Here is a 13,015-nt window from a genome sequence, read left to right on the forward strand (position 1 = left end):
GTGGCCCTTTAAACCACCCTAAACAAAACCAAAGCTGTGATGCAATTGCTAAACGAGTCAGTCGGAAATACATTCTTGAGGGTCGCAGCGCAAAGGATAGTTGTGAAACAGCAGTTGTAAAACAGCTCTCGTCCTGTGTTCGTCCCTTTTTAGTGGTTTGGTTTGGTTTGGTTTATTGGGTTTAACGTCCCAACGAGACTAAGGCTATGAGAGACGCCGTAGTGGAGGCCTCCGGAAATTTCGACTACCTGGGGTTCTTTAACATGCACTGACATCGCACAGTACACGGGCCTCTAGAATTTCTCCTCCAAAGAAATTCAATCGCCGCGGCCGGGATCGAACCCGCGTCTTTCGGGTCAGCAGCCGAACACCATAACCACTGAGCCACCGCGGCGCCCCCTTTTTAGGCCCCGTCTTTTGTGCCGCTACCCACAAGATTCTAGGAAGTGACTGCCGCCCTTACCTTGAACGCATGCGGACACGTTGAGCACGCCGTTTGGCAAGCAAGTTTTGTCGCAGAAACAGCGGCTCTCCTTGGAGCTGTAGTTGAACATCCGGGGCCCGGCGTAGTAACGACGGAGCTTCACGCCGCGGGTCTCCACGTCGCCCAGAAAGTCCAGCACGATGGACCTGTCGTGACGACAACCCGTCGGTACAAGCTCAGTGAACAGAGAGCATCTTCTATGCTAATGGAGTCTGATAAAGGACTCCTCACAAAATACTGCGGTTGGAACACGAAAGTTGACCAAACAGCCGGATGTCGGGACACAACACAGCGCTGCGTAGCGTTCCTGAGTGCTTCCTTCTCAGAACTATGCCCCGTTCGTCGCGCAGTTGTCATGGAATTTTAGGGTTTTCCAGTAAGGGCATCAGCATAAACGCGAGCACTGTACTCGGCCTCTGCATGCACCACATACTATGTACAGTCGCAGCCATAATTATACGGAGCACGCTTAGGCTCCATAGAAACCTTTCTATGTTTAATGCGGAACGCGAGAAAAGTACGAACACCGAAGCATGCCGGCCCCTTATTGTTTCGGCCGCACTTGACATGTGTGTAGCGCGGGGAGGAGGGCATATATATGTCATGAAAGTTCTTCTAGTGATCTTGAAAAAGCAGCAGGATGAACTAGCAGACGAAGAATAAGACTGCCTCGATAGGACACAACAGCTTCTAATAAATAGGGGCCCCTTTGCACACTGAGCATCAATATATTTGTCTGCAACTTTTCTTTCACGATAGTTATGTATAGGGATTTCTTCCCGGCCTTCGACGCCGCCGTACGTCTCGACATCCATGTCTATGTATTACTTACCCAGGGATAAAATTAGCGTAATATAAGACGAACACCCAAATGCAATAGGGCACCATAAAGGATTGTCGTTTGTGAATGAAGCGATTAAACACTCATAGAAGTGCCCTCTACACAAGGAAAAGTAATTGAATAAAATTTTCTGCGGGGCTAGTTTGTGCACTTTTTTGAACATGCACTAATTTTTTGCGGGGCTAGTTTGTGCACTTTTTTGAACATGCACTAATTTTTTGCGGGGCTAGTTTGTGCACTTTTTTGAACATGCACGTAGCGCTGCACCAGACAAACACTGAAAAGGAACACAGCCAACGGAGTACCTGAAAAATAAATTAAATAAAAAAGCTTTATCCAAGTTGACCAGTGCTATAAATGTCATGTTAATTGTATACGTAATGGGCGCCGTATACTTGAGAAAGTGATGCTGCTGTCACTATCAAGAAAGAAAAACAATGCAGAAACATGGGACAAAAAGGAATACGACGGCACAACGCGCTGGAAAGAGCTCAAAGAACTATAAACAAAATAGAATAGAATAGAACAGAATAGAATAGAATAGAATAGAATAGAATAGAATAGAATAGAATAGAATGGCGCGTTGTGGCGTCGTGTTCCTTCTCCGTGACATGTTACAAAAATTACGAGGAACTTTAGCGGCTAAAGTGGTGAAAGGCGAAAGCCTGAGTGCTGCATTCTGCTACGCGATTGCTCATTTCACGTTCTGTTGGTGCATTAATTAACTGCCAATTAATGACGCTTAATCTTCGCCTTTAGGAGTGGAACGCGACAGCGTGTTGTAGCTCTGCCAGGGAGTCCACGGAACGCCACCACCGGTACGGCGCGATGCGTTGCCCTTTGAACGCAACGCTTGCTGAGGAATGGAAATGGCGCTATAATTCTGTGTCATCTCGGTGGACACCTGAACCGCGCCGTACAGGAAGGGAGGAAGTGGAGTGAAAGAAGAACGAAAGAGGGGCCGTAATGAAGAAAATGAAAATTGTATTTGAGGAAAGGAAATTACGCAGTAACTGTCTCGCATATCTCGGTGGACACCAGTCGAAAATTGTATGTGAGGAAAGGAAATTGCGCATTAACTGTCTCACGTATTTCGGTGGACACCCATCAAAATTCGCGCGCAGTGACGTCACGACCATTTCGACCACACGACCATTTCAACCAATCTGAAATGCGGACAAGTTTGCTAACACGTCTTGGTCACGACTGTATAAGCCATTAAAGGCTTTCGCCTTAAAAGCTCTTTTTCTTAGGGATGATGTACAAACTTGCCCAAGTCTCCTCCTTAATATGTCATTACTACTTCGCCTCGGCGTACGGCAAATGGGACCTGGCAGTTTACACACGCGTATCAGCACGTTATTGATGATGACGATGATGTACTCAGGCTTATGGCACATACCGACGACGGGGGATTGGCCAGGGTGCATAGCGGATACAAACGCACTCATGTTCAAGGAGTGCACTATTTGGATAAGTTTGGGACTTAAAGCTAGAATTTGTACAAAATAAAAAAATACGAGAAAGAAAAAGCAGTGAATTGCTCCATTAGCGCTTCCTGCCTTCTCCCTCTTATTCCGCCCTGTGCGCGCCCTCTTTTGCTTTGAGCCGACAGCTCAAAATCCGTGAAGTTGCCAGAACTGTAACGTAGGTGGCACTGCATGTACATCAATAATAAAACAACTCGAAACTCACCGGCAGAAATCGGAGACGAACAGGGTTAAGTTTTCCTTTTTCTCCAACGCAAGAGGCGGATACATGTCGCCAACTGAAGATAAGAGATGAGATACAGTTACACGGGAGATACAGATACGTAACACTCCTCAATATCTGCATAATTCCTCAGGAGGTCGCATCAGTAGTATAAAATATATGTATTTGAGATATATAACATAATATATACAATTACAATATATATTTGATATCAATTATATGTGACAAAAATCAACGCACCTGTTCCGTTAATCATGTTGCAGTGGCCATGGTAGGCGGATGTCTCACTGTTAGGTAGACAAAAAGAATGAAGAAATGCATGCAGTCAGCAAAATAGGACTTCACGAAACACACTTTCTTTCAGTGATGGCCCCGGCACACTTGCGCCGTCAGTTCGCGTTTCCCCAAAGTTTACCCTTCGGCTCGTTCACAAAATTCAAGAGGCATGAGGCTGGACTGCACGAGCAAAAGAAATAAGCTTCCTACTTCAGGCGTAGATGAGAGTATTTGCTAACGGCTGACAGCAGACAGACGGCTATTGAGACTACCCAGTCTGAACGACTGCTCTTTTACAATTTGCTTTTTAATTTCATCGGAATGAGCAGGTAAACGAGGTCAATTAAACGCATTCACAAACCAGTTCACAGCCGCTTCCTTGCGAAACGGTTTACGAGCCGAGCAGTGGAAATTTGGCGAGTAAAACTAAATTGATTAGTTTCTCCAAAGGTTCGCAAAACTGTTTTATGGCCTAGCAAAGGTCATCAAAAACATTTTCTCCTTCGTATTAAAGTAATTTGCGCAGTTTCGGACCCTCACATTTCTTATCTAACTAAAGCACTTGAATCAGTGCAAAACCGTTCAGCTAGATTCATCCATTCAGACTACTCTTATCATTCTAGTGTGACTGCCATGAAGTCAAGAGCTAACCTGCCTGACCTCGAGCTGCGACGCAAAATCTGCCGACTAATCCTTTTCCACAAGTTTTATCATTCATCCCTTGCAGACCTAAAACCAGCTCATCACGCACCAGTCACAGAAAAGCCGTTTATCCCCCCCGGGCACGCACCACTGCGCACATTCATTCCTTATTTTCCCAGACTGCAGTAGACTGGAATGGCCTGCCTGCCGATGCCGCACTCCACACCAGCCCCGTCCATTTTAAACAAGCCATTGAAAATGTTCTGTTTTAAACCCCATGTCATTCATTTCAGATTCATTTTTTGTATTTATTCAGGGGCATTTCAGGTGTACAAGAAATAAATGAATAAATAAATTTCTGTCAATCTCAAAAGCCCGCCAGCATTAAAACATGCTCACTTTCGGCCGTTGTACTTGTCCATAGCTCCATAGTTGTCCATTCCTTTGGAACCCGTGAAGATAGTGTACTCTCCGTCGTCAGTGTCGTTTTTCTGAAATAAAATTCAGAGATTCACATATCCACCCTTAGGCGCTTTAAGCAAGAATTACATCTTACTCGACTAAAAAAGGGAGTAAATGATGCTCTAGAGCACTCCCTGACGGGGGCACGCTTTGTTTTCCAAGCCTTGGGGTAGATATTCGTCGCTAAAAATACAGAACACGCACCTTTGGCAACGGAAACAGATTTCTGAAAACTTGATAAGTTCTTGATAGTTGATAGCTGATAGTGAGTTGATAGGATTTTAAAGGAGTTTTTAATCTCATCTAATTGCTAACTACATGCATGGCCTTTGGTGGCGCGTTAAAAGCCTCCTTCATGTGCTAGCTGCATCAAGTTACTGCGCTTTAAGATTGAAATATGTTTCCGTTGCCAATAGTAAGTATTCCATATATTAAGTGACCGAAATCAACCTTACGACTTCGGTAGCATACCCTGTCCCAAAAAGGCAGTGCGAAGGGAACTGTGCAGTCCCTCTTTACTCTCCTACAGGGTAATTCATGTTCACAGTGTGGGAGCTTTAAGATGAGTGAAACCACTCGCTGGCCGCAGTTGTATCACATAAGTAACGGTATGCGAGCAGCAGCTCGCCCGCCAAGCGACGATAGGGCACTCACCCCGTGCAGCCAGCCGAACCGGACGCTAGGCACCGGGAAGTCCATGCTCTTGGCGATCCGGAAGATTGGCTCCTCGTAGCCTTCGAACAGTAGCTCCCGCATCGACTTGCTTACAAATAGCTTGCTTTCGGTTTCGCTGAAGATCTCCGTCACTGCCTCCTTGAAGAATTCGTCCGGGGCATCCCGTACGGAGTACGCAGATGACTGAAAAAGAGAAATTTTGGCACGTTTCAGAAAATGGTGTCACACCCTTACATGCGATGGATACGTGTTCACAAGGTGATCGGACAAGTTTAGAAATACTTTAGCTGTGGCTTCTTTATCCATGGCTAAAATAGCATACTGTCGGTTATGCAGATAGCTTACATATGGGATCACGCGTCAGCACCAATCTTAACAAAACAACAAAAGGAAAATCGACGACTTCTAAGCAATATTACACAGCCTAGGACGAGTGGCAATGTATTTTGTTTAGAAATTACGCGCGTGACGATAATTCACGATAATGCGCGAAGGCGTTCGATATGTCAAGATCAGCACGGCCCCGCCCTCTTATGTTCAACTTCCCCATGAGGGCTCGTTCTTCCCAGTTATTTCAACTATATATCAAGCGAGGGCGCCTGCGTCGTAGATGCACAAGCGCCATAGAAGGCGGGACTGCTGCGGGCACTCAGAAGACAGGCCTCTTTCGCTTCGGCCTCGGGAACTCGTCGCGGCCGGACGTTTCGGCGTGGTTCCGCTCTTCGTCATGAAGCGGCGCTAAGCCTCGAGGAAGCGTATCCCGGGGAGCGTCTTGCCTACTCGAGCGTAGACGAACAGTCACTCGTTACCGTGCGGGTGAGTCGGACGACCTCGATTATTTAGTGTATTTTGTTGTTAGCCAGCGTTATTGTTGTAGCAGCAGTAAATGCCTTTTTTTGTGCGTGTCAGCGCAAATGTCGTTCCTCTCTTCCCTAGAGCACGGCCCCCCGTGGTCTGCTTGTTCGCTGTTGTGCTCGCGACCACGGGATGGGGTCGGCGGTCATGACTGGCAGCCGCGAATACGCGAGGAAGGCGTATTTATCGCCACATCGAAACCTCACAAATGTTGTCAGTGTACAAATTTCAAATTAAAATCTTCTCCACGTCTTGGGTTTTAACACAAGACGTTAACAAACGTCTTGTGTTCAAAGCAACTTCAAACGAAGTTTGGTTTTGAAGTTTTACAACGGAAAATGAAACGCCTATATAGTTCCACAACGACCGGAAGCATCCATTAATTTTCAAAATATTTTTTTTCCCCCAATCACAGCAAAGAACGCGAAGACCGAGAGCACAGGCGACATGACAGCCGAGCCAACTCGACCGCAAAACGGCAATAAAGCCAAAACGTGGCGTTTCCTGACGCTCGTGCTGCAAGGTGTATCTCCCAGCTTACGTCTACTGCTTACTAAGAAAATTACAGCCGCTTACCCGGACGGTAAGACGAGTGGCCCGCGCCAGCTGCTTTGCGAAATGATTAACATAATGACGACGCCACGAATTATAGTACCACGAATGTAGTTATGTTATCGCACGTCGAAATTGAGTGCTTTATCGCGTAAGAAATATGCACGCACGGACTCTCTAACAATACATGTTCCTACAATGTTATACTTAAAAGTTGACTAATTCGTAATGACCAAAAATAAACGTATGGCCCATATTACTTTCACAATAACTCCAGCAACACTGCATCAAGTTCGATCCTTGTAAACCCAGCCAGAACTTACTCAGCATCAAGCTTGTTTCAACATGGGTATAGGACGCCCAGCACATAATAGCAACTAACTGCACCTAGCACCTACGTAACACCTGCGATGCACTGGAAAAATACAACCCAGTACAATTTGCTTCCATAGCGGTGTTACTAACAAACGCAGTGACAGCAGTGCCACCACGGGTTACAGAGAATATGCGTACTTATCACAGACTTGTCTTTAACGCTTGCATTAACAGGCTTACAAAAGATTAACATATGCATGCAGCCACGCAAACCAGTATCGTGGCAATAAGAATGCACACACTATTATACAGTCAGATGTCTGCAGTGATCGCCATATAGAATTCCACTCCACCAAAAAGTAGTCCCGCTGTTAAAGCTTTTTCTTTTATTCCTAAACCAAAAGCTAACCACCAGGCGAAATTATAAGCTCAAGAATTTTAATCCCTATAGCTTGTTTGATATAGTCAAACATCAAAAATGTGGATTAGTTTAATGTTGTTATTGGTCAGCGAAGTAATATAGGATGCCGTGGACCATGCTCTATTTATTACCTATTGGCCGCAATGCTGTTTTTTTTTTTTTAAGTTTTATCCTACTGGAGAGTGTGTACTGTCTGTCTCAAATGAAAATCGAACAGAATAACTGCAAAGGGAACACAAACAAAAATATCAGGTGCTGAATAGGAAATACAAGCACGGCCGACAAACACTTCTACGCAGTAGACAGCCAGCCATCGAAAAGAAAATCAGATGCTCTAGTATTTGTCTTCCTGCAGTAAAACCTCCTTTTGCTTCAGTTACTTTAACTGTTGTGTTCTTATTTTATTCGACGCTGACAGGAAAGATATGCAAGGCTGCTGTTATATTCCATTTTTTTACAAGTGTTTTATAATATAGTAGAGGCGACAAAAATAGGGAGTAACCCATGTCGCTATTAACAAGGCCCCAAAAACCGATAATACCTCATCGCAAAGAAAATGCTACCAACGGCGCGCGCGATCCAGAGCGACCAGTACCGGATTTTCCACGCTGCACCTTGAAAAACAACACCCTAGCAGATTACGCAGGATGTACCCACAGGTGCGAACAAGAAAAAGTTTTCCACTTGAAAAGCAGTGACATCATTTGCATACTGCACGTGTGTCCTCCATTCTGAAGAGGACAAAGATCGGGCACGTCCGAGCGAGCCCTGAATATCAAAAGAAGCAGAAGCATCGCTCGACTTGAAACAAGACCTCCACGGTACTATAACCAGAGGCGCAGCGACTTTCGAGCCTTTTACGAGCGTACCCCGTTTACTGCACTCATTCGCGGACCCCGTTTATTGCGGCACTTTATAACGCGTGCCAACACCTATAGTCATCTATGTGGATAAAGCATAAAGCGCAGATGTACACAGGGAAGCGAAATAATCTGCACTTACACAGGGCATCGTAGCGATATCGGGAGCTCTAGATGTGAACCAAAAGAAAAAAAAAACTTGGTGGTTGTTTTATCGTACGACTCAAGATGAAGCGAAGAACAAGCGCGGTCGTGGCGACTAGACAGCGAGCATCTAAAGCACCTTTTGGAGATAACACAATCGTATCTGAGAGAGAGGAACAGAAGGTTGCATTTATCACTGAGAACAGTAAACCACAAGCGTGCAAGCGGAGCGGCCCTGCGTTTATCGTCGGAACACAGCAAATAACGTGCTTCTCTTCTGAAACTGGTGGCAATGAATGACAAGATGCGTATCTATCATGTTCATCATCATCAGCCCAGCTATGCCCATTGCAGGTAAAAGTCCTCTCTCACTGACCTCTTTTGGTAACCCTGTTCCGTGCCGCCATATCCCCGAAAACTTCCCCATCTCCTCCCGAGTTTCCGCCGGCCCTCTGCTGCGCCCACATTCTTCCCGTTTATATCCTTCGTCAACTTTGGCGTCTTATCGTCGTCCTTATCGACAGCGATACGTGTCCACCACGCCTCAGCTAGATCAAGCACCACTGAAGAGGTTGCTAACCGAATACGGCCGCCAATATACTTTTTTCCTGCACCATATCAAAACACCTGACCTTTCTCATCGAATCTCCTTCTTTTAAAGCCGAACATCATTTAAGCCCCGCCAGCATCCTCACACCCTTTCTGTACTCCTTTCTGTACTCTCGTGCAATCTGTGCCTCTCCTACCCCCTTTGTACTCCTTCTGTACCTAGCGACGACTTTTCTCAGCCTCTTGCCCCGTCTATGGATCAGCTGCTCTGTCAAGCTCCCATTACGTTTCTACAACGACAAATCTGCATGAAACTCTACCGGGCGCATGAAACCCCAACGTGGGAGCAGTGTGTCGTAACAGAAAACTCTCGCGTAGGCCAGCTGGTAACCAAGAACAGGCAACAGGCTGGGCGGTGGCCGGCGTCTAGAATGCGCCCCTGTGGTCACGTGATTCGGGGTGCGCGAGGGCGAGAAACCTAACACCTCTGGCTGCGTAGTTCTTGTGTAGTTCGTCCTTCCTCATATGCGGCGCACCAGCTACAATGCAGTCCCAAGTTCACCAGTGCTGCATATGCTGTGACGTATGAGTCGATTTGGTAGAGTCTGGTAGATAAACGTCACCTAGCAGTCATGGTCCTTCTCTCTCTAGCTCAGTGGTTATGGCGCTCGGCTGCTGACTCAAAAGACGCGGGTTCGATCCCGGCCTCGGCGGTCACATTTTGATGGAGACGAAATTCTAGAGGCCCATGTACTGAGCGATGTCAGTGCACGTTAAAGAACCCCAGGTGGTCGAAATTTCCGGAGCCCTTCACTACGGCGTCCCTCATAGACTGAGTCGCTTTGGGACGTTAAAACCCCACAAACCAAACCCACACGTGCTCATGTCGCAACGGATATTAAGGCGAAAGCCTTTAATGCCTCCCACTGTCGTTAGCAGACGCGTCGGCAGGAGTGTCGACAGACGCGTCGGCAGCCGTGTCGACAGACGCGTCGGCAGATTCGTCCGCCTTTCGGCGTCACTGCTTAAAAGGCTCAAGGTTCCAGCATGAATATAGGCGCATCTAGTGAATGCATGGGCTTCATAAATAAAATAAAAGGAGTAAAGTCAATAAAAGGAGAATAAAAAAGAAACTAAAAAGAAAATAAACAAAAATAAAAACAAAATAAGAATAAGATGTGGAAATAAAAATTAAAAACAATAGAATTGAGAAAAGGAACAAAAATAAATTGAAAACAAAATATGAAAAATAAAAAAGTAAATAAAAACAAACAGTGGCCAGGTAACGCTTTCGCCTTGCAGCACTTTAGAGAGCCAAAGTGCCCCCTGAATTGTTTATCGAAGGCTCACGCTAATGCCAGAATAAGCCAAATCTGCACTGACTTCCTTCTGTAAAGAGCACCTTCCCTACCCCTCGGACTAATTAAAAATTCCACCGCGACTGCCTATAGTCTCATTCACGCGGCTCCGCTATCGCATTCCAGAATTAAACATTATCCTGGAAAGAGCTTATCTGGCTGTCATCTCTGTGCTCCCGATCTGCGCTGAACGACAGCTTATAAATCATTTCCTACTTCCCTGCATTGTGATTTGTTATCCGCGCCGAAAAGATTTCTGAAAATTTTCCTACAGCACCTCGGCTCGAGTTCGAACGATCATGTTATTTGTTCTCTGCCTTAGAACAGCTTCATATGGGCGACGCCACGGAAACATCGTGTGTATTTCGCCGCGCCGAACTTGCATCTGCGGTCAGAGAGGCTTCTTTGCTAAACTTTTACACTAGTATTGTTTTCTCTAAATTAGGGTTCATGTACCCTATTTATTTATCTTTTTTTTATCATTCAAATATTTGAGAATCTCACTTCTTCGAATAAGAGTGACGCAGCTGTTTGAAAAGACTGAGCGATTGTTTCAATCACTGGTCTCACACAAAATTCAATTTGGCTTCTTATACCCAAAGCTCTCCGCTTGGACGATAATTTCGTTGCCCCCGATATTCCTCCCCTACCCAATGGCGCTGGTATGAACGATTTCACTTTGAGACCAAAAACAACACTGCATAGTATCCTCTCCAGCCGAGACATGCCACGCACCCTGAGGCTGTAATTTATGAGAGTGAACAACCTCTCCGTGCGCGTTTAGCCATGCTGTGATTAATTTTGCTTCCTGCCACATGCTTACCTGAAATTTCTCTTAATTTTTTTTTTTTGCGCAAGAAGATCGACTGTTCGCAAGTGAACACCTGTGCGCAGAAGCAAACTAAAAGTGAACTAAAAAGAAGAGTGATACAATGAAGGCCATTGATCTCGGAAGTGATCACATGACCGGAAGTTGGCAGCAGTGCTGCACTTTCCGCGCTGCCGGGCTCTGCCGTTGAGCTCCGCTGTGACTAGTCAAGGTATCAGATAAATGCAAAAGTAACATTTGTAAATACCAGAAATAAATATGCCCGTCGTCCATAGCAGTCATCCATCACCCACTGGCGCCCACCCACCTCGTCGCGTACAAGCTAAATGAAGCCCCATCAGCATTACTTGGCAAGGTCGCAAAATATCCGTGTCTCTGTTTCTTCCCTCCTCACTCTCTTTCGGTCATCTGTAACATAGAATTCGTGTTCGACTCATCGCTTTGTGGCCGCTAACATAAGAAGCATCACTAATGATTCGTTTATGGCCGTGCGTTTAGCAAATGTGGCAGACGAGCGTGTAAGATTTGTGTTTGTCTTCTCCTGGCTTTATACTGAACTCATTCTGAAAATGGGACAAAATGAAGCACTTCTTCCTTGTTTTCACTTAATCCTTTTTCTCACCCGTACCCATAAGACGTGCTGAAATCATGAGGAAACGCGCTGCCGTTATCTAACTTGACAGCCACGCGACCTAGACGATGTCATGAAGCGCAGTTTATTTATTCCGAACAGTAGCACTGATAAGTGCTAATGTTGGACACGAACGCAGTAGCACTGTACTAGCCAGCTGCACATAAATGTGTTTATGCATCAGTACAAAATACAGCGATTAGTGCTTCTACTTGTACAGAAAGGGTCAGAATATTAGGCTTAAAAGGTGCGGCATAGCGCGGGTTAAAGCGCGAAGAAGCTGGGCGTAGCCTTGAGAGGCGGTTAATTACGGGCTCCGGATTAACTCCTACCACCTGGGTACATGTACTTTCATTTCACAGCACGCGGGCGTTTCTCCACTACGCCCCCATCGAAATGGGGCCGCCGCATCCGGGATTCGATCACGTGACCTTGGCTCGGCAGCCGAACACCTTGCCTACAAAGCCACATATGTGATTCACTTGCCTCAACCAACTGATGAGAGGCCTTGTCTTTAAACATTGTACAGCCTTTGTAAAAGAATATACAGCCCGGGGGGGGGGGGGAGTTTAAGAGTTTCAGGTTTGTAGTGAGGTCCTCTAACGTACTCGGAAGTAGTGACCTCTAGAAAGATGGGGACGAGAGTTCCTCTTACCTTTGAGAGATTTGGGATGATGGCAGCGCAAAACGTGCTATGCTCCATGGCTCAAAAGCAAGCCAGCTAGGTGTGCTGCATATTTTTTTTTACAAAAGCCGTACATGTTTTCTGACTCCAATGGTCATTTCTTTTCATGTGAGATCGCTCAAGTTGTGACGTAGTGGCGGAAGGTTTAGGGCACCCCACAAGGCCGTATCGCAATCGCACGCATTCCGACGCTAGATGGCGTGGCTAAAGAAGCATGTCCTTGAGTACGCGGGCTATCGCAGATGACATAAGTGGAAAAAGTGAGAGAGATCCACGTGTGAACGAAATTCGTATAACATCAGAAAACACCAAGGCATTTCTGAGAAACCAACTCTCGCAAGGTTTATTCCTCCTGAGTGTTTGCTCCTGTTTTCTGTATTTCCTTCTTCAGTAACATCGCGAAACGTAGATGTCAGAGTGAAAAGCATGGGACGTGGGTTATAGTAGGGACCTACACCAACAGGTTTCTTGCTGCAGCTTAAAACTTGTGCAAGGTACGCCGCCACAGCCATCACTTGCTATTTCTAAATCCACGCGCACACGCACGACAGTGACAATGGTAAAAAAAAAATGAAAAAAGCAGAGCTGAATCCTTCAAGCTATCTCCTTGCGCACGTGTAAATAAACCTCAGCGGTAAATCCCCGCCCAACTCTATGCTTTCGCTTTCTTTTCGCGCACTGTCCGCAATGCTTAGTCTTGCGTAGATACCACGCGCACATAAC

The 13,015-nt window shown here is 46.0% G+C and overlaps 1 protein-coding gene across 2 annotated transcripts in view; it reads right to left on the reverse strand.

The window, feature by feature from the left end:
* Window positions 1-13,015, reverse strand: part of LOC149370809 (protein croquemort-like) — a 95,053-nt gene that overhangs the window by 23,266 nt on the left and 58,772 nt on the right. For both annotated transcript variants that reach the window (XM_089563297.1, XM_089563291.1), the window contains exons 4-8: window positions 5,073-5,276; window positions 4,356-4,447; window positions 3,279-3,325; window positions 3,021-3,093; window positions 464-630 (exon numbers count right to left, since the gene is read on the reverse strand). In XM_089563297.1, the coding sequence (XP_089419423.1) occupies window positions 464-630; window positions 3,021-3,093; window positions 3,279-3,325; window positions 4,356-4,447; window positions 5,073-5,276 (583 nt within the window). The remainder of the gene's footprint in view (window positions 1-463; window positions 631-3,020; window positions 3,094-3,278; window positions 3,326-4,355; window positions 4,448-5,072; window positions 5,277-13,015) is intronic.

This window comes from Amblyomma mixtum, chromosome 1 (assembly GCF_055824585.1).
Source record: "Amblyomma mixtum isolate Tamu chromosome 1, ASM5582458v1, whole genome shotgun sequence".
In the NCBI taxonomy this organism is placed as follows: Eukaryota; Metazoa; Arthropoda; class Arachnida; order Ixodida; family Ixodidae; genus Amblyomma; species Amblyomma mixtum.